Below are 21,037 nucleotides of genomic sequence, written 5' to 3'. Positions count from 1 at the left end.
TAATGTGTGTCCTAATGGCATAATTTAAATACATTAAAAATAAAAAAAAAATTAATATATCAATCACATGTTAAGACAACCCGACAGTTAATTTTGAAATTGAGAGTGACTTTGTTAGTTTATGTAACAAAGAGGGCACATATTGTTTCTAAGTCATAGGTGAGGGGGGTGAAGGTAATTTTTCGAGAAAATAAAAATTAATTGTGATGCGATGTAATTGGATTGCACGGTCACGTGTCAGAAGCCGTACTTTCTCTTTCGATATATAATGGGGTGAAGATACAGTATCACGTACGTTATTTGATTTTGTGCCATCCGACTGTGAGAAGTGGCAGTCACCAAATAAACCCTGAAACCAAGCAACTCTGATAATGGCAACCCCGATCCCAAGTCGTCAGCTTTTCATCAACGGTGAATGGAGAGAACCTGTCTTGAAGAAGCGCATCCCTATCATCAACCCCGCTACCGAAGAAACCATCGGTTAGATCCCTTCTTTTCTTTTTTTCTTTTTATACATTTCAGTCTATGTTTGTGCGTCGCTAGCTATTCTTTCTCTGATTCGCAAAGCTTTAACTTAACTCAACTCAGCGTTGTGTGAGTTTCTACTATTTTATTCATTTCTTGACATCAATTTTCTTTCAGTTGTGTTTTCTTCATTTTAATTTCTAGACTTTGATGTATTATTGATTTGGTAGTTTGTGTATCTAAGATGATGATAAATAGTAAATTCTTGTTACTTGTTATATATACATATTTTTTTTTTTTTATGTATGATTAAAGTTGAATATATGCAACACTATGTTGAAATTTGCAGTTTTGAGTAATATGTGATTGGTGGGTGGCAGGTGATATTCCGGCAGCTACTGCGGAAGATGTTAGCTTCAGTTGATGCTGCCCGAAAGCACTTGCCAGAGACAAAGGCAAAGATTGGGCACCGCATCTGGGGCGTTCGTGCCAAGTATTTGCGTGCTATTGCTGCCAAAGTATATTTGCCCTCTTATCAGTATTTCTCTTGTTTCCTAAAATCCCGATCAATCACCCCATCCAAGTTCAGAGTAATTATATTCAAATATTCACAAACCAGCTACACTGAATTGATTATGTTTTAGCAAAACTCATTGTTTTGGAACAGAAAGCCCTATATTATTTAGATTTTTGAGTTTTTTTATAGTTGACATTTTATGCAGGTAACAGAGAGAAATCCGAACTTGCAAAACTTGAATCATGATTGCGGGAAGCCACTGGAAGAAGCAGCATGGGACATTGTATGGCTGTGGCACTATCAGAATATTAAGTTCAGTGTTTTGTTATTCATACTGTGTGACAGCTATGTTTTCCAGGATGATTCGCTGGATGTTTTGTACTACGCGACCTTGCTGAGGCTAGATGCAAAGCAAAAGGCTCCTGTTTCTCTTCCTATGGAAAATTTTAAGAGTTATGTTCTTCGGGAACCCATTGGAGTTGTTGGTTGATTACCCCATGGTACTTCACTAGATTTTGACGATTTTTGTTGATTACTTTTTATAAAGCCTGGCTTTCAGTAAACTAAAATGTCTTTTTTTGTGTTGAAGGAATACCCAATGTTATGGCTGTATGGAAAGTGGCTCCTGCCCTGGCGCAGGATGTGCTGCAATATAACCATCTGAATTGGCATCCGTGTATGTCCTCAATTACTAGAGCATCAGTTTATATGCGATTAATCACATTGCATGCCTGTAATTATTTTTTAATATCAGACCTGTTTGGAGCTGGCCGATAATGTAAAGAGGTGGTTCTTCCTCCGGTGTTCTTATATTCTAACTGGACGGGGCCCTGAAGCTGTTGCACCTTGGCATCTCATCCCCATGTGGACAAGGTACCTTTACTCTTTTTTTCATTTCTTTATTGCATTTAATGAATTTGATCTTTAAATATATCCCACAAATTTGGCAATTTGGAGACATTGATGTTTTCTATTTACTAAGTAATGCTCCTAAAATATTATATCATAACAGATTGCATTTACTGGAAGCTCTGTGACTGGAAGCAAGATAATGACAGCTGCAGCTCAGATGCTTAAGGTATGCAAGTGCTAAAAAAACATTTCTTTTTGCTGACATTTGCATTCTTCTTTTGCTGACATTATATGTTGTTTTATTTCCAGCCTGTTACTTTGGAGCTTGGGGGAAAAAGCCCAATTGTTGTATTTGAGGATGTTGATCTTGATAAAGGTCAGCACTTTCTGGACAATTCTAGGAATTTATTTCCGCGCTTCTCAGATTTTTCATTTTCTTTGATAGAAACAAATTGCTCAGGGATTCTCAGTCATCTGATGCTAATTAATTTCTGAAAAATTAGTATATATTATTGAAGTTGTTGATATTGCTATCAACTTACTCTTTGTCTATAATTCAAACAGCTGCTGAATGGACCCTCTTTGGTTGCTTTTGGACAAATGGTCAGATATGTAGTGCAACATCCCGCCTTATTGTACATGTAAGTGCCTATATGAATTTAAATGTCCTTTATACATTTATTGATTCCATTAAAATTAGTCTCTGACAAATGTCAAAGGGCAGTTGGGCACATCAATTGGGTTAGTTATTAACTTAAAGGCAACCTAATAACAACCCACTGATATATAGACTAGTATAACAGACCACAAGCCAGAGGAAAAATGAACGCAGGACACTCTGCAAACAGAAAAGTAGATGGAAAAGGAAAAATTAGCATAGATTTTCAAGCTTAGTCAGCCACTTAATGATCCAAACAAAAAACTCACTTAACTATATTAAACTAAATTAATATCACTGAATCAACTAATGAGAACTTTAAACAATGTGCCATCTTGCTAGTTATGAAACCTACGTCTTAATCCAGACTAACAAGATGACAAGATAAACATACCTATTTAGTATTTCCCTGCTTCATTATTGTAATTGAGACAGAATCTAAACCTTGCATTAAGCATAACAGGTTGCTAACACAGCTTCATCTTTGTTTCTACTTCTTGATAGAATAAACAAAAGTAGCTAATACCATAAATACCATTCTCCGAGCCTTCTGACAGATAAGAGGAATATGCCTGATGTGCCCAGTAGCACAATCAATTAAAAGCTTGTACTTGATGACTAACCAAAAGTAAAATGTTTCTATTACCATTAGTTAATTAATATATTGCATTCTGAATTTCCAGCTTGTTTTTCTTTGAATTTTTAATCACTTGTAGAAGTATATACTGGACAATATATCTCAGGAAAGCATTGCAGCAGAATTTCTGGACAAGCTTGTGCAATGGGCCAAAAACATTAAGGTATCAGATCCATTCGAAGAAGGTTGCAGGCTTGGACCCCTTGTTAGTGGAGGACAGGTAAGAATGCTCAATTTTTAGGATGAATGGTTGAACGAAAGATATCTTCTTTTTTGTTTCATTTTCTATTTCTATTTAAGTTGATTGTTGATTTTTTTTGTGAAACTAAATTCCCCTTGACATAATTTGTATCAGATTCAGCACTACCGTTTCTGTAACAATATGAATCCGTTTCTTTGCTTGAAATATGATGCTCGATTTGGCTGTTGCATACCGATATAACTTAATGGATATGTTCATATACTTTTAGCATTTCTCTGAATTGAAAATGATCTTTCTAATATTTACTTAATCTGCTGCAGTATGAGAAAATATTGAAATTCATTTCAAACGCCAAGATTGAAGGTGCAACCATTTTGTATGGTGGGGCTCGTCCTCAGGTATGATCCTATACTTTCATTCTCAGCAGTGTGTTCTTTCTCAATCAGTCATGATAGCCATTCATTTCTCAAATGATTGGCAGCATTTGAAGAAGGGATTTTTCGTTGAGCCAACCATCATAACTGATATAACTACATCTATGGAAATTTGGAGAGAAGAGGTTTTTGGACCCGTTCTCTGTGTTAAAACATTTAGTACTGAAGATGAAGCCATTGAATTGGCAAATGACACCCAGTGAGTTGATTTTTTTTTTTTTTTTTTCTACTAAGAATATATATTTTGGATTTCTTTCCTTTTTCCTTTCTTCATTTCCCAGGTTATGTTCTGAAAATCTATGTACGACAGTTATGGCTTAGGTGCTGCTGCGATATCCAATGATTTGGAAAGGTGTGATCGTGTAAGCAAGGTGAGACTTCTGAAGTAATATGCAAGCATACAGCTTAAGATAATCATGTTAAAATTAGTTTGTATAGATGTAACACCCCGGCCCACTGTCAAGATATTGTCCTTGGATTTCTCTCTTACCCACCTCAAATAGTGGGTCCCAGAGCATGTTCCCTTGATTTGAACCCATGACTTCATCATTGGAAATGAATCAAGAGTACAAATTGAGTATTGTTACTCTTGATTTGTTTCGAAGGATAAAGTCCTAGGTTTGAATAAAGGGGGATGCGCTGTGAGCCCTACTATTTGAGGTGGGTAAAAGACAAAAATCTAACAATATCTTGACAGTGGGCCGAGCTGTTAAAACAGTCAATCTGATTTGATGAGTAAATGGTTTTTCTTTGATTGCTTTTTGCAGTCTTTCCAGGCGGGTGTTGTATGGATCAACTGCTCACAGCCATGCTTTTGTCAAGCTCCATGGGGAGGGAAAAAACGTAGTGGTTTTGGGCGTGAATTAGGAGAATGGTATGTTCTCTTTATTCTGATAGAAATAGTACAAGTATTGTGAATATTTTGAGTAGGACCTAAGTAGTTATGGGAAGTTCTCTCTTTTCATTTTATTTATTTATCTCTATCCTATAAATATATTCTCATGTGTATGTCAAATTAGTGTCTGTATACTGCTGATACTAATAACTTAGTTTTCTGGTCGGCTTTTTGCAGGGGACTTGATAATTACTTGAGTGTGAAGCAGGTGACTCAGTATGTCTCTGATGAACCATGGGGATGGTACCAATCTCCTTCAAAGCTGTGAGTGTCCCCGAAACAGAAATTGGAAATCACATGTGTACCAAATGAGGGAGAATAAGGTTAGAGTGATGTAGTTTACTAAGCTCTATGTAAAAGACCTTGTAATAATATAAAAACGTGGAATGGCAGAACTCGTTTGTGAGAATATTTGTTTGCCATTTGTGTTTTTCTTGCAAAGTCTTCTGTCTTCAGAAAGTCTAGGGAGCTTGATATGAGAGCATAGCTCAATTAGAAAGCATGGAGAGTTTAATCTAAGAACATAGCTCGATCAGAAAGCATGGAAAGCTTGATCTGATAGCATGGCTCGATCAGAAAGCATAAAGAGTTTGATCTGACAGTATATCTCGATCAGAAAGCTTAGAGGGTTTAGGAGCTTGAGAGTTAGAGAGCTAACGAGCTTTCTAATCTGAGAGATTTGAGCACGCGATCTGAGCGATCTAGCCACGCGATTTGAAGCTGAAAATTAGAGGGATCTAAGCGCGCAATCTAAGCGATTTGGCCACGCGATCTGAGAACTCTAATTGGAACATGCTTCAATAGTTTGACGATAACCTGAGTTATAGACCTTAGATTTGGATGATTCTTGGATCATCGGAAAGCTAACTCGAAGGGATACAATTCTTGTGCGTACCGTTTAGCTAGATTTGGACTTTATCTTGCTTAGATTTTCACATTTATGACGTTATTCTAGATTAAAAAGCTGGGATTTGCTGAAGAAGTTGAGACTTGCTGGAAAAACATGGAGAGCTGCTGTGAATCAGACCCTCCTTCTAGTATCAAAATGTTGATACAAAAATCTACACTAAGCAGAGAATTCCGATTGACCCTTTTGGAACCGAAATAGATGTGCGTGTGATTACGGATAACCAACAGTGGATGAATAATAAATGCAATAAAGTAAATGACAAGAGAGATTTTTAAAGTGGTTCGGCAAGTTAAAACTTGAGTCTACGTCCACTGTTATCTTATTGTTTTTGAAAGCTTACAAAGAATAGTATAATTCCTAGGAAAATTTGTTTAGAACAATTGCCCAACCCCTGTTGAAAACGAGTTATGATGGGTTTATATTGCACTTATTTACATGATAGAGTTGAGATAAGATTCAAATACGTAGAATTAGGAAGTTGCATGCTCTTCGACTACCTTAGTTGAAGTCTAAATCAATCTGAATATTTTCCTTCTAAATTAAGTTAATCTAAATATTTTTTCTCCTAATAGGAAATTATCCTCTTCAGATTTCCCGTACAACAGAAACGTATATTAAAAAACAAATCATTATAAAAATATCTTTGCAAGAAAATTAATGAAACTTCCGCATTCAGCCTCACAAACTCATATTGCGATTTTATGAGGCTGAATTCAACTGAGTTAAATGGTTAGCGTTTATTCACAATTGAGAAATTTGGGGCTGATCTTTATTTGGTATTTTGATGTAATAATTTACTTATTTATTATTGGTATATATACATGAGAAAATGACATTAATGCCCTTCCTACATAACTCTTAATAATTAAGGGTTTTTTTAATGTGTGTCCTAATGGCATAATTTAAAGACATTAAAAAACAAAAAAAATTAATATATCAATCACATGTTAAGACAACCCGACAGTTAATTTTGAAATTGAGAGACACTTTGTCGGTTTATGTAACTAAGAGGGTACATACTGTTTCGAGAAAATAATTATTCGAGAGGGGTGAAGGTAATTATTCGAGAAAATAAAAATTAATTGTGATGTGATGTAATTGGATTGCAAGGTCACGTGTCACACAGCCGTACTTTCTCTTTTGATATATAATAAAAAAAAATTAATCTGATATAACGGGATGAAGACACACTATCGACTGTGAGAAGTAGCAGTTACCAAATAAATCTGAAACCAAGCAACTCTGATAATGGCAACCCCGATCCCAAGTCGTCAGCTTTTCATCAACGGTGAATGGAGAGAACCTGTCTTGAAGAAGCGCATCCCTATCATCAACCCCGCTACCGAAGAAACCATCGGTTAGATCCCTTTTTTTCTTTTTTCTCTTTTTATACATTTCAGTCTATGTTTGTGCGTCGCTAGCTATTCTTTCTCTGATTCGCAAAGCTTTAACTTAACTTAACTCAGCGTTGTGTGAGTTTCTACTGTTTTCCTCATTTCTTGACATCAATTTTCTTTCTGTTGTGTTTCTTCATTTTAATTTCTAGACTTTGATATTATTGATTTGGTAGTTTGTGTATCTAAGATGATGATAAATAGTAAATTCTTGTTACTTGTTATAAATTTTTTTTTTTTTTTTTTATGATGATTAAGTTGAACATATGCAAGCACTATGTTGAAATTTGCAGTTTTGAGTAATATGTGATGTGGTGTGGCAGGTGATATTCGGCAGCTACTGCGGAAGATGTTGAGGTGCAGTTGATGCTGCCCGAAAAGCACTTGCCAGAGACAAAGGCAAAGATTGGGCATCCGCATCTGGGCTGTCGTGCAAGTATTTGCGTGCTATTGCTGCCAAAGTATTAGATTTGCCCTCTTATCAGTATTTCTCTGTTTTCTAAAATCCCGATCAATCACCCATCCAAGTTCAGAGTAGATTATATTCAAATATTCACAAACCAGCTAACTGAATTGGATTATGTTTTAGCAAACCTCATTGTTTTGGAAACAAGAAAAGCCTAATATTTTAGATTTTTGAGTTTTTTTATAGTTGACATTTTCATGACAGTAACAGAGAGAAAGTCCGAACTTGCCAAACTTGAATACACTGATTGCGGGAAGCCACTGGAAGAAGCAGCATGGGACATTGTATGGCTGTGGCACTATCAGAAATATTAAGTTCAGTGTTTTGTTATTCATACTGTGTGACAGTCTATGTTTTCCAGGATGATGTCGTGGATGTTTTGAGTACTACGCAGACCTTGCTGAGGCTTTAGATGCAAAGCAAAAGGCTCCTGTTCTCTTCCTATGGAAGATTTTAAGAGTTATGTTCTTCGGGAACCCATTGGAGTTGTTGGGTTGATTACCCCATGGTACTCATAGATTTTGACGATTTTTGTTGATTATTTTTATAAAAAGCCTGGCTTTCAGTAAACTAAGAATGCTTTTTTTGTGTTGAAGGAATTACCCAATGTTAATGGCTGTATGGAAAGTGGCCCTGCCCTGGCTGCAGGATGTGCTGCAATATTAAACCATCTGAATTGGCATGCGTGTAGTCCTCAATTACTATGAGCATCAGTTATATGTGATTAATCACATTACATGCCTGTAATTATTTTTTTAATTTCAGGACCTGTTTGGAGCTGGCCGATATATGTAAGAGGTGGGTCTTCCTGCCGGTGTTCTTAATATTCTACCTGGACTGGGCCCTGAAGCTGGTGCACCTTTGGCAATCTCATCCCCATGTGGACAAGGTACCTTTTATCTTTTTTCATTTCTTATTGCATTTAAGAATTGATCTTTAAAATATCCACAAATTTGGCAATTTGGAGACATTGATGTTTCTATTACTAAGTAATGTCCTAAAATATTATATCATAACAGATTGCATTACTGGAAGCTCTGTGACTGGAGCAAGATAATGACAGCTGCAGCTCAGATGCTTAAGGTACGCAAGTGCTAAAAAAACATTTCTTTTTGCTGACATTTGCATTATTCTTTTGCTGACATTATTGTGTTGTTTTCCAGCCTGTTACTTTGGAGCTGGGGGAAAAGCCCAATTGTTGTATTTGAGGATGTTGATCTTGATAAAGGTCAGCACCTTCTGGACAATCTAGGAATTTATCCGTGCTTCTCAGATTTTTCATTTTCTTTGATAGAAACAAATTGCTCAGGGATTCTCGGTCATTGATGCATGATTTCTGAAAAATTAGTATATATTATTGAAGTTGTTGATTTTGCTATCAATTTACTCTTTGTCTTATATTCAAACAGCTGCTGAATGGACCTCTTTGGTTGCTTTTGGACAATGGTCAGATGTGTAGTGCAACATCCCGCCTTATTGTACATGTAAGTGCCATATGAATTTAAATGTCCTTTATACATTTATTGATTCCATTAAAATTAGTCTCTGACAAATGTCAAAGGGCGGTTGGGCACATCAATTGGGGAGTTATTAACTTAAAGGCAACCTAATAACAACCCACTGATATATAGCTAGTAACAGACCACAAGCCAGAGGAAAAATGAACGCAGGACACTCTGCAAACAGAAAAGTAGATGGAAAAGGAAAAATAGCAGATTTTCAAGCTTAGTCAGCCACTTATGATCCAAACAGAAAACTCAATGAACTATATTAAACTAAATTAATATTACTGAATCAACTAATGAGAACTTTAAACAATGTGCCATCTTGTAGTTATGAAACCTACGTTCTAATCCAGACTAACAAGATGACAAGATAAACATACCTATTTAGTATTTCCCTGCTTCATTATTGTAATTGAGACAGAATCTAAACCTTGCATTAAGCAAACAGGTTGCTAACACAGCTTCATCTTTGTTTCTACTTTGATAGAGTAAACAAAAGTAGCTAATACCATAAATACCATTCTCCGAGCCTTCTGACAGATAAGAGGAATATGCCTGATGTGCCCAGTAGCACAATCAATTAAAAGCTTGTACTGATGACTAACCAAAAGTAAAATGTTTCTATTACCATGAGAATTATATATTGCATTCTGAATTTCCAGCTTGTTTTCTTTGAATTTTTAATCACTTATAGAAGTATATATTGGACAATATATCTCAGGAAAGCATTGCAGCAGATTTCTGGACAAGCTTGTGAAATGGGCCAAAAACATTAAGGTATCAGATCCATTCGAAGAAGGTTGCAGGCTGGACCATCGTTAGTGGAGGACAGGTAAGAATGCTCAATTTTTAGGATGAATGGTTGAATGAAAGAATCTTCTTTTGTTTCATTTTCCCTTTCTATTTAAATTGATTGTTGATTTTTTTGTGAAACTAAATTCCCCTTGACAAATCTGTATCAGATTCAGCGCCACAGTTTCTGTAACAATATGAATCTGTTTCTTTGCTTGAAATATGGTGCACGATTTGGCTGGTGCATACTGATATAACTCAATGGAATGTTCATAACTTTTAGCATTTCTCTTAATTGAAAAAGATCTTTCTAATATTTACTTAATCTGCTGCAGTATGAGAAAATATTGAAATTCATTTCAAACGCCAAGAGTGAAGGTGCAACCATTTTGTACGGTGGGGCTCGCCTCAGGTATGATCCTCTACTTTTATTGTCAGCAGTGCGTTCTTTCTCAATCAGTCATGTAGTCAATTCATTTCTCAAATGATTGGCAGCATTTGAAGAAGGGTTTTTGTTGAGCCAACCATTAAACTGATATAACTGCATCTATGGAAATTTGGAGAGAAGAGGTTTTTGGACCGTTCTCTGTGTTAAAACATTTAGTACTGAAGATGAAGCCATCGAATTGGCAAATGACACCAGTGAGTTGATTTTTTTTTCTTTTTTTTACTAAGAATAATATTTGGATCTTTCCTTTTTCCTTTCTTCATTTCCCAAGTTATGTTCTGAAAATCTATATTCGACAGTTATGGCTTAGGTGCTGCGTGATTCCAATGATTTGGAAAGGTGTGATCGTGTAAGCAAGGTGAGACTTCTGAAGTAATATGCAAGCATACAGCTAAGATAATTATGTTAAAATTAGTTTATATAGATGTAACACCCCCCCCAATGTCAAGATATTGCCTTGGATTCTCTCTTACCCACCTCAAATAGTGGGTCCCAGAGCATATTCCCTTGATTTGAACCCATGACTTCATCATTGGAAATGAATCAAGAGTCAAATTGAGTATTGTTACTCTTGATGTTTTCGAAGGATGAAGTCCTGGGTTTGAATAAAGGGGGATGCACTGTGAGCCCTACTATTTGAGGTGGGTAAGGTGCGTAAAAGACAAAAATTTAACAATATCTTGACAGTGGGCTGAGCTGTAAAACAGTCATCTGATTTGATGAGTAATGTTTCTTGATTGCTTTTTGCAGTCTTTCCAGGCGGGTGTTGTATGGATCAACTGCTCACAGCCATGCTTTTGTCAAGCACCATGGGGAGGGAAAAAACGTAGTGGTTTTGGGCGTGAATTAGGAGAATGGTATGTTCTCTTTATTCAGATAGAAATAGTACAAGTACTGTGAATATTTTGAGTAGGACCTAAGTAGTTATGGGAAGTTCTCACTTTTCATTTTATTTATTTATCTCTATCCTATAAATATATTCTCATGTGTATGTCAAATTAGTGTTTGTATACTGCTGATACTAATAACTTAGTTTTCTGGGTGGCTTTTTGCAGGGGACTTGATAATTACTTGAATGTGAAGCAGGTGACTCAGTATGTCTCTGATGAACAATGGGGATGGTACCAATCTCCTTCAAAGCTGTGAGTGTCCCTGAAACAGAAATTGGAAATCACGTGTACCAAATGAGAGAGAATAAGGTTAAAGTGATGTAGTTTACTAAGCTCTATGTAAAAGACCTTTTAATAATATAATAACGTGAAATGGCAGAACTCGTTTGTGAGAATATTTGTTTGCCATTTGTGTTTTTCTTGCAAAGTCTTCAGCTTGTGGAGTGTGACTATAATTGCATGGCATTAACCTGTTTGGTGCCTGCGCATGCCATTAAGCGAATGGTTTTGTAATGGTAGTCTACGGTTAGACTACCTCACCAGGCCCCATTGGCATGCTTTGTTGAATAATAAGGAGAAAACTTTTGTAGTACTATTCTCTCATGGATCCTTTTCAGAGCCCCATAGTCATTTGTGTCTGAGCTGCATACTTGTCAGACGTCATTATTTCTTCTACGATTCAATCCATGCTTTGTTTGGACTTTGGACAAGCTCAATGCTTCGTTTAATGGTATTATAGGCTTCCCAAATTTAACTGCCATTAACTCGATTTTGTTTCATTAAAATCTTGGTTAATCTTATAAGTTCGGTAATATTGTCTGGCTGGAAATGTAAACACGATGCAAAATGAAATTCCTGTACATCAACGCCACCTGACTAGCAACAATGGCAACCTCTTTTCTCTTCTCTTACCAAGATGCGATTTATTTTCACATGGATAGATCTACATCTTCCATCTTTCTCGAACTTCGATAATGTACTTAACTTTTTTATTCTTAATTTGGAAGCAAGTTCATGCATGATGGTAGTCTACGACTGCCAACTCGAAATCTGACTCGGTCAACAAAACAGTACTTAAAAAATGTGGGCTAAATTCATTTTCTTCTGGTGGTAATCCAATAACTTTATGAATATGATTGGAATTTGGCGGTGATGAAGATTAATAAATACATAACACATCTGCACCACACAAGAGTTGACTCCCGTGGATATTCTCTTTTAATTAAGATACTGATTGTGAATGGAATTTTTAATAGCAAGTGCAAATGCTCTTTACACATATTCAAATCAAATTAAAGCCTCAGAGGCACCACGAGCGTACGGAAAATATTCAATTTTATCCTTTAAAACTTTTTCCTCCTGTCATTCAGCATCCACATCCTTCTATTGTTCTAAACAAAAAAGCTAAATTTGGGAACTTTCGTATGTTTTTCATTTTGGTTTTTAATAATAATATCTTTCTCAATAATTTATTATATAATATAAATCTATTTTTATAAACATTAGTTGAGCAAGAATGGGAATTTTCAGTGCGTCAAATAGGAAAGGGTCTCCTGTCCTATATGATGCAATGCAAATGATTGCGTTTGATTACATAAAAGGGTCCTGAGCACGTAGAAGATGATTTGATGCATATATAAAACTCAAGGTGGTAGGCCATGTTCAATATATATATAATTTATAGAAGGCAACAAGTCAAAACCATTGGTGCTAACGAGGTAAATTTCTCAACTAGATCGGAAAGAGCCCCCACTTGATAAGCGAGAAAAAACATGTCGAAAGGAAACTTCGTTGGTTGTCTTTGCTTCTTATGTTGTCTTCGCCACACCTTCATCTAACCCTTTTAACTCTTTAACCACACTTTATTTGGATCTTTACTTGCATTTTACTCATACGTTTCACTCAGAAGTCAAAACAATACTAACCATAGCCCATAGGACCATATCCCCATTCTATTTCTTTCTCTTTTATATATATATATATATATTTATCTATTTCTCTCCACTCACAACACACACAGAGATTATATTTATTTATATATGCTAAAAATACCGATATTTTTGGAATTTTGAGCCTTACTGTGAACTTATTTGTTTTTTAGTGAGTTCAATGGTCCCTTACTGAGTCACTTATATTTGCTCATTTGGGTTCTTGAATGAATTGACATTGTGTGTTTCATTATCTAACCTGAGTTTTTGATTTGAAGATCTGAGTTTGTGTTGAATTTTGGAGATGGGAACCTCAGAGGATAGAGTCGTTGCTGTGATCATGGTGGGCGGTCCCACGAAAGGTAATTGAATTGTGATGTTTGATTTCATTTCATTTACAGGTTTAATATTTGTGGGATAATTTTCAATTTTGGATGTGTTAACCAATCTTCACTATATTGGGAACATTTGCTATCTGGTTTGAATTTAGATATGATTGATAATGAAGCTTGATTGGTGTTGAAGTAATTGGATATGAAACGAAAACTTTCATTGAATTTTGTTGAAAACTTTTAAAATTACAGGTACCCGATTCCGGCCCCTGTCACTGAATATTCCTAAGCCTCTTTTTCCTTTAGCTGGAGAGCCAATGGTCCATCATCCGATTTCTGCTTGTAAAAGAGTATATTCTTGGATCCTCACTTAAAAGTAAATCCCTGTTTATTATTTGAAGAGTGCTTGAGATTGCTTTTTCTGTTACAGATTCCAAACCTTGCACAGATCTATCTTGTTGGATTCTATGAGGAGCGTGAATTTGCATTGTATGTTTCCTCAATCTCAAATGAGCTTAAGGTCCCTGTCAGGTAACTTCTTGCTGTTCTTCTAGGTCTATTTCTCATTTCCAGTTTTTCAAGTGTTTTGGTTAAATTTCAGTGGAAATTCTTGTTGTTTAATGTTGTTGTTAGATATTTGAGGGAAGACAAGCCTCATGGTTCAGCTGGTGCGCTTTATAACTTCAGAGATCTGATCATGGAAGATAGCCCGGTTATTACCTAAACCTAATTATTTTGTGTAGGCATACTGTTTTGTCTAAACATTTCAATCTTTAAAAAATTCCTTGTACCTTTTCTCTAATATATAGAACATTGTTGCATGCTTAAGTTGTAATATATTTAGTAGATTATAGTTGTTTTTCTTTTTTATTAGAATGTGATTAGCAATTATTTTGTCAACAGTCTCATATCTTCCTGCTGAACTGCGATGTTTGCTGCAGTTTTCCACTGCCAGAAATGCTTGGTAACTATCTTCTTTTCTCCTAGAGTGGATTTTCTTCTCATTCCTTTTATGAATAGTTGAATCTATACCAATTAGTGGTGTTCCTGAATGTCATGTATGAATGATCCAAGTAAAGCAACAACTTCAATCAATATTATAAGGTTGCTATTTTAAGTTTTATTGGTGTTCTCAGTTTTCACAGAGCTGTAATTGCTGTTTTTTTGTTTCCTTTAATATTTTCAGATGCTCACAAAAGATATGGTGGCATGGGAACTATACTAGTCATCAGGGTTAGTGAAGACACGCACAAGATATTGTATAGATGAATTTTATTTCAAAATTTTCTCATCTCTATATTGGTTGTCACTCTTATTTTATTGTGCAGGTTTCTGCTGAGTCAGCCAGCCAGTTCGGTGAATTAGTTGCTGATCCAGTTACCAATGAATTGTTGCATTACACAGAGAAACCTGAAACTTTTGTATGTACAATATCAGAGACCTTTCTACTTCATAACATGTCAATAACCTTTCTTATTGCATACTGTTCATGAAATTTTGAAATAGTTTATTGCCTTGCTCGTTCTATTTTTTTGTCGTTACTTATTTTTTTTTTTGTAAGTTCTTAACAGTTGTGTTTTAATGTAGGTAAGTGACCGCATAAATTGTGGTGTGTACGTATTTACATCAGATATCTTTACTGCCATCCAGGGTGTTTCATCACAACTGAAACACAGAGGTCGGTGATACTAAACTGTCAGTTTGACGCCAGACTGATTAAGTTAGAAAGTTCATGTAGTTTAATACATACTTTTAACCGATGTGACTGCACAACACATGGCCTTAGTAGAAATCAAAATTAAGTTTAATCAAGTTTTTGACACATTTATTTGAATTATTGCTATCTGAGAATTTCGAGACATTGACATTTGTATTCGTATGTTACAAATTATCTTTTGTCTCATTTTTCTATTTCTGGCGTTGATCTACAAAACCAATTTCTTTTTTCGTCATTTGCAGAAAATCTGAGACGTGTATCCAGCTTTGAAGCACTTCAGTCAGCTACGAGGTATATCTGTTTTCTGGTTCTCAAAATTTTCACTGTTTAGTTTTCTGATTCTTCAGGTGTTACCTACAGCATTAACAGATGACTTGGTATATATTAACTATTAATAAACACATAATATGTTTTACACCCTCCATGAGCAGGGCTGGGTGTCATTGGAAATTGAAATCTTGATAATACAGTAAGCACTAGGCATTCCTTGGTGAAGAGATTTACCCAATGTTTTTATTTAGAAGCTAATTCTAAACTTGGGAAGATAATGTCACTTTTGTAAGTTTCTTATTTGAAAGATTATATAATTCATGTCAACTTGCCCTAACATGAGGTCCTTTAACAGGAGCTTTCCAACAGATTTTGTTAGATTGGACCAAGATATCCTGTCACCTCTTGCAGGAAAGAAGCAGTTATATACATACGAGACCATGGATTTCTGGGAACAAATTAAAACTCCTGGGTAAGCTAAGCAATTGAGCATGTTAGTTCGTTACAAAACACCTACAACACCCCCCTCGCTCCTCTTCTCTGCCAACCAGCAAAGAACAGTGACAAACCAGAAACCAAAATTATCAAGAAACCGGCAAAATGAAAATCAGAACTGAAAGCTCTTCAAGTAGGACCTGATTTTCTTTTTCTTGATAATACCTGCAGAATGTCACTGAAATGTTCTGGCTTGTATCTTTCCCAATTCCGGCGCACTTCTCCCCATGTTTTGGCTAGTGGAGATGGTACCAAAAATGCCACCATTATCGGTGATGTGTATGTTCATCCATCAGCAAAAGTACATCAAACAGCTAAGGTATTCTTTTCATTACTTCCAGTAAAGCATTGTTGGATGGTCTGGAAGAAAGTTGCATGACTTAGAATTCTTAAAGAAGTCAAATTCCAAGTGTCTTAATGTTACATGGCAATGATATCTTGGCTATGAAACTGTGCTGTATTTCTGCTTCACCCATCCCCGCTTTTCTTCTGTGGGATCCATTTTTTGCTCTTTTTTCTTGTCTTGTTTCCAAATTATTATTAATTAACTGCGCTGAAGTGAGCATATGGACTAGAGAACCAATGTTCCCATAGTTCGCATTGTTTTCCTTCATAATTTTTCTACTTCCAAGTTTGGAATATATTTGACTTTTGTGCAATGATGGAAACAGATTGGTCCCAATGTCTCAATATCTGCTAATGCTCGTATAGGAGCAGGAGTTAGGCTCATAAGTTGTATCATCCTAGACGGAGTTGAAATCATGGTATGTAAACAAATAAAAAATTGTATAGAATTTAAAGAAAGTCAAAACTTTTAACTTGGGACATGTATATTCGTTTATCAGGAAAATGCAGTCGTCACGAATGCAATTGTCGGGTGGAAATCTTCAATTGGGCGATGGTCCCGTGTCCAGGTAAGTTTTTAAGTATCAGTTACTTCAGTGAATTGACTTTTAGCTTCATTCAGAAATGCTTCTGGACTGTCTATTGTCGGTGCATTACCGATGACATAAACGATCTTTTCTTTTATTTATGTCACAAACTGTACCGGTTAATATTTGCTTATGGTACAAATCCTTGAAGTCTTTGTGTTTTTATTCTTTCTTTATATTCTGCATCTGACAAAGTAACTTACAGGCTCAAGGAGATTACAATGCTAAACTCGGGATTACAATCCTTGGTATCTTCTTAATGTCCTTGCTCCTTTTTTTTTTTTTTTTTTTTTTTTTTTTTTTTTTTTTTTTTTTTTTTAATACTATTGGGATAAATTTACATTATAATAAAAATTGGTTCAAAACCTAATCTATTAAACTTTCTCTTATAACCTCGATATAACAATTCGTAATTGATCAGTTTGCAATTGGACAAGCGAGATTTATAACGAGCAGACAAAACCCAATTGCGAACTTCCATGTCGGAGTTGTGAAATGAAGTTTATAAGATTAGATTGTAAGTGTAGTATTGCATTTTACATTAACCTTACATAATCTGCATTGTAAAAAATTATGATCCAGGTGAAGCTGTGTCTGTTGAAGATGAAGTTGTGGTGACCAACAGCATTGTCCTTCCAAACAAGACACTCAATGTCAGTGTTCTAGAGGAAATCATTCTTTAATAGAGATGAACACATCTCGCATCTATGTATGCCCACCATTGGGCTCTTTCTCCTTATGGTTGTAATAATTGCTCTTACTGGTTTTCAAGTAGGGAAACCACTATTTATTTAAATTAGTTTATTACCCATTTGTAAATTGACGTTTTCTAGATGAGAATAAAATATTAACGATTTGGCTATTCTACCACTGTTAAAACTGGAAGACTTCCAAATGAAAATGAATAGGGAAGTAAAACATGAATATAATGAGGTGCGTAATTCGTAAGGAAAGAATAATGTTGAAAGGGGAATTGCATAATGAAGAGTATCACTGTTCTCCAAATGACAAATACATCCTGCTGTTCCTCAGGATGATGAACAACAATCTTCTCTGTAAAGGATATTTCATGAATATGACCAGCTTAATATTACATACCCAACAAGCACCACCACAGGGATCTGGGAGTACACCATTACTGGAGCGTCACCAACCACATCTGATGCACTACAATCAGTTCTGATATCTTCAATGATGCTGATACCCAAATCTACAAAAATCTACAACTGAGGACTCAGTGGCTGAAGATTTAATATGTTGAACAATTCTCCCTCCAGTAGGTCAAAATTTAGATTGATTAAGCATTTTACCTTTTTTTTTTTTTTTTTGGCAGAACTAGTGAAAGATGAAATTAACTTTTGTACAATAAGGTTATCAACTGAACTAAGTTATATACACCATAATGGACAGAAACAACTCGCAAAAGGTTTGACATGTAGGGTAGAATAATCCTCTTAATCTTTGCACCTAATATATCGATTTTCAAATTGAAGATAATTATAGCACCCAGTATACGACATCAGAATAAAAGGAAGCAAACAAACCTCAAAACTGATCACAGCCATACCATTAATGCTTCCAATATTTGATTGCCTCCATACAGAGACTGGTACTCTGTTTTCCGTCAAAGACTAATAGAGGTATGAATCCTCCAAGATGGAGTCTAAAGACCGTCAATACCTCAATACAGCACACATGATAACGGTCTTAGTCTTTGGACTGCTAGAAAAGGAAGCAGAAGAAACCCCAAGTCCAGTGCCCATTGAATTCCTCATTCAATCTATGATGTATGATGCATGATGCATCCATAGGGAAAAGGAGCAAGCCGTCCTCTGAATGTCAAAGAGTCAGAAATAGTCCAGGGTCATCAGCAAATCTGAATGCCAATGGTCTTCACAATTTGAATTGATGAGGAAAACGGCCACATCTGCTCTGCAGTCTCAAAATCTCTTTAGCTAAACCTTGATTACCTGTTAGTAGAAGCCCATTCAAAATCCGGTTCAAAGTGAACTTCCTAGGCATGAATCCTCTATCAACCATCTCAATCAACAACTTCCCAGCAACCAACAAATCATCAGATTTCTTCCTCACAAACATTGCACTTATCAAAATATTGTATGTATCTAAATTTGGCAAGCAATCTCCAGTACCCATCTTCTCAAACAAATCTAAACCCTTCTCAACATCTCCCGCATCACAAAAGTACCTAATCATAATATTGTACGTCTGTACATTTGGCTCACACTCATCATCCTTCATTCTTCCCATAAATTCCATAGCTCTTTCCATTTCACCTGCATGACACAACCCTCTAATCACCACATTATAAGTCGTCAAATTGGGCACATAACCCTTCCTCACCATCTCCTCAAAAAGCACTACAGCATTCTCAACAGAATCCTTTTTACACAAAACTTGAATCAGAGCATTATAAGTTGCAACTGATGGGAGCACAGCCTCCTTAATCATCCCATCAAAAACCTTTCGAGCTCGCTTAATTTCACCCACAACACCAAACCCATGAACCACAGTGGTGTAAGTAACAACATCCATTTCACATTTCCTCTTCTTCATCTCCAAAAAGAACCTCCAACCTTCTTCAATTTGACCAGCTCTAAAATACCCTTTAAGCATTATATTATAAGTCGTCAAATTGGGTTCTAATCCTCTATCAACCATTTCCGTCAAAATCTCCAAAGCCTTTCCAGTCATCTTAACCAAACACCACCCATTTGCAATTACATTATAACTAACAACATCAGCCTTAAATTTACCCCTAAAAATCTTAAACAAGTTGTAAGCTTTCTCAACTTTCTTTTCTTTACACAACACATCAAGAATGGTATTAAAAGAAGTCAAACTTTGACCACAACCATGTTCATGCATTGACAGAAAAAGCTTTACTGCTCTATCAGCTTTCCCAGCAGAGGCGTACCTTTCAGCAATGATTGCAAATGTCTTTGGGGTGGGGCCCAGGCGGAGGGATTTCATCCGGTGCACGAGGGTCCATACAGTTTTGTAGTCGCGCAGGCGAGCTGCGAGGTCAACGGCGTGGTCAAAGGAGGAGAGAGAGTGAGAGTAGGTTGGGTGATAGGAGAGGACGGTGAAGAAGTGGAGAGCCTTATAGGCATGGTTCCAGAGGCGTTTGATAATTTGGTCGACAAGCTCTGGAGTCCAGGGGAGAGTAGGGGAGTGGAGGGTTTGGGTTAGGGTTTGTGGGTTAGTCGAAGTGAGGATGAGGCTGACTATGGCGGTTGGATCGGCTGCCGGTGGTGACGGTGACGGTGTAAGGGTGGTGGTGAAGGGTGAGTGAAGAGAAAGACGCCTACTATGGTGAGGGGGTATTTTCAGTAAAGTAAACATTTGGGCTCACATTTAATTCGCATAAATCGCACTACCTTATTTAGTATTTAAAAACTCCTTTGTGTAAATTTCTCTTTTTCAGATAGACCTGAAAACTTCACAAATACAGTGTGTCAAATCTTCGTCCAAATTATGGAAGTTAGCAACTTTCAGTAGTTAAACCTAATGGTCATAAAAATTCTACTAAAGTAAGTTAATTTTGTATGCGATTTACACTTAACTTCTTTTTGTTTGTTTTGGGTAATTGGGATGTCTGAGCCAACTTGTCCACCCCTCAATTAATCTCGAGAGTCCATTGAACACCTTACAAGCTCAAAATGACCAAATAAGCACTATTTTAAAACCCGGTCTGGCCTGACTGGTTTAACCAATGTTGGAGTTATCGACTACTTCAGCATTAATGGGTTACGCAGTCACATTCGAGGGTCCCACTGAAGGATTTCTTTAAGTTATTAATTCCTTATTGGGTTGAGCGTAGGAATAGGAATACTTGTAAAACTAGGTTTTATCACTTAAACCTAGTGTATAAACATATTTTTTTCTCTTGTTATAAGTGTGATAGTAATCATAGGGCAATTCATTCACTGTAAACAAGAGAGGTGAGAAAATATTACAATAATATTGACTCGGTTGGACGTAGCTCATATTGGGTAAACCAGGGTAAATCACGCGTGTTATTTTCTCTGTGTTTATTGTCTGTGATTTGCTTTATTGTTATTTTGTTCTTGCTGCTGTCCCTATTTCGTTCAATTAGTATCAAAGCTTTCAGGTTTTGTTAGATTGTGATTTAGAGATGGCGGGATCAAAGGTTGAGATTGAGAAGTTCGACGGCAAACGCTTCGAGCTTTTGAAACTACTGATTGAGGATCTTCTCGTTGATAGGAATCTATGGGGTGCAATTGTGAATGATAGGCCGACAGTTAGGACAATCGCTA

The 21,037-nt window shown here is 36.2% G+C and overlaps 2 protein-coding genes and 2 pseudogenes across 2 annotated transcripts; 3 read left to right on the top strand and 1 right to left on the bottom strand.

Moving 5' to 3' along the window:
* The first annotated feature begins 322 nt into the window (after positions 1–322).
* Positions 323–4,976, top strand: LOC116108769 (annotated as a pseudogene).
* Positions 4,977–6,802: 1,826 nt separating this feature from the next.
* Positions 6,803–11,383, top strand: LOC116108772 (annotated as a pseudogene).
* Positions 11,384–13,195: 1,812 nt separating this feature from the next.
* LOC116108811 (mannose-1-phosphate guanyltransferase alpha) lies at positions 13,196–17,437 on the top strand. Its single transcript, XM_031395038.1, has 15 exons — positions 13,196–13,355; positions 13,578–13,675; positions 13,756–13,856; positions 13,959–14,037; positions 14,229–14,289; positions 14,512–14,558; positions 14,654–14,746; positions 14,913–15,003; positions 15,285–15,333; positions 15,668–15,784; positions 15,979–16,126; positions 16,479–16,571; positions 16,653–16,721; positions 16,945–16,987; positions 17,322–17,437. The coding sequence occupies exons 1-15, from the start codon at positions 13,298–13,300 to the stop codon at positions 17,420–17,422; spliced, it is 1,248 nt and encodes a 415-aa protein (XP_031250898.1). The 5' UTR covers positions 13,196–13,297; the 3' UTR covers positions 17,423–17,437.
* A 1,195-nt stretch (positions 17,438–18,632) lies between these two features.
* LOC116108791 (pentatricopeptide repeat-containing protein At1g74900, mitochondrial-like) lies at positions 18,633–20,102 on the bottom strand. The gene has a single exon (XM_031395022.1). It carries the CDS (start codon positions 20,100–20,102, stop codon positions 18,633–18,635), a length of 1,470 nt encoding a protein of 489 aa, XP_031250882.1.
* Positions 20,103–21,037: the final 935 nt, after the last annotated feature.

The sequence above is a fragment of the Pistacia vera genome, unplaced genomic scaffold, assembly GCF_008641045.1.
Source record: "Pistacia vera cultivar Batoury unplaced genomic scaffold, PisVer_v2 Contig57, whole genome shotgun sequence".
In the NCBI taxonomy this organism is placed as follows: Eukaryota; Viridiplantae; Streptophyta; class Magnoliopsida; order Sapindales; family Anacardiaceae; genus Pistacia; species Pistacia vera.
This window is presented reverse-complemented; position numbering and strand designations above follow the sequence as displayed.

Coding starts and splice junctions, on each gene's coding strand:
- LOC116108811 (XM_031395038.1), top strand. CDS start 13,298: ATGGGAACCTCAGAGGATAGAGTCGTTGCTGTGATCATGGTGGGCGGT. Junction 13,356..13,577: donor GGTGGGCGGTCCCACGAAAG/GTAATTGAATTG, acceptor TTAAAATTACAG/GTACCCGATTCCGGCCCCTG. Junction 14,559..14,653: donor GAACTATACTAGTCATCAGG/GTTAGTGAAGAC, acceptor TTTATTGTGCAG/GTTTCTGCTGAGTCAGCCAG.
- LOC116108791 (XM_031395022.1), bottom strand. CDS start 20,102: ATGTTTACTTTACTGAAAATACCCCCTCACCATAGTAGGCGTCTTTCT.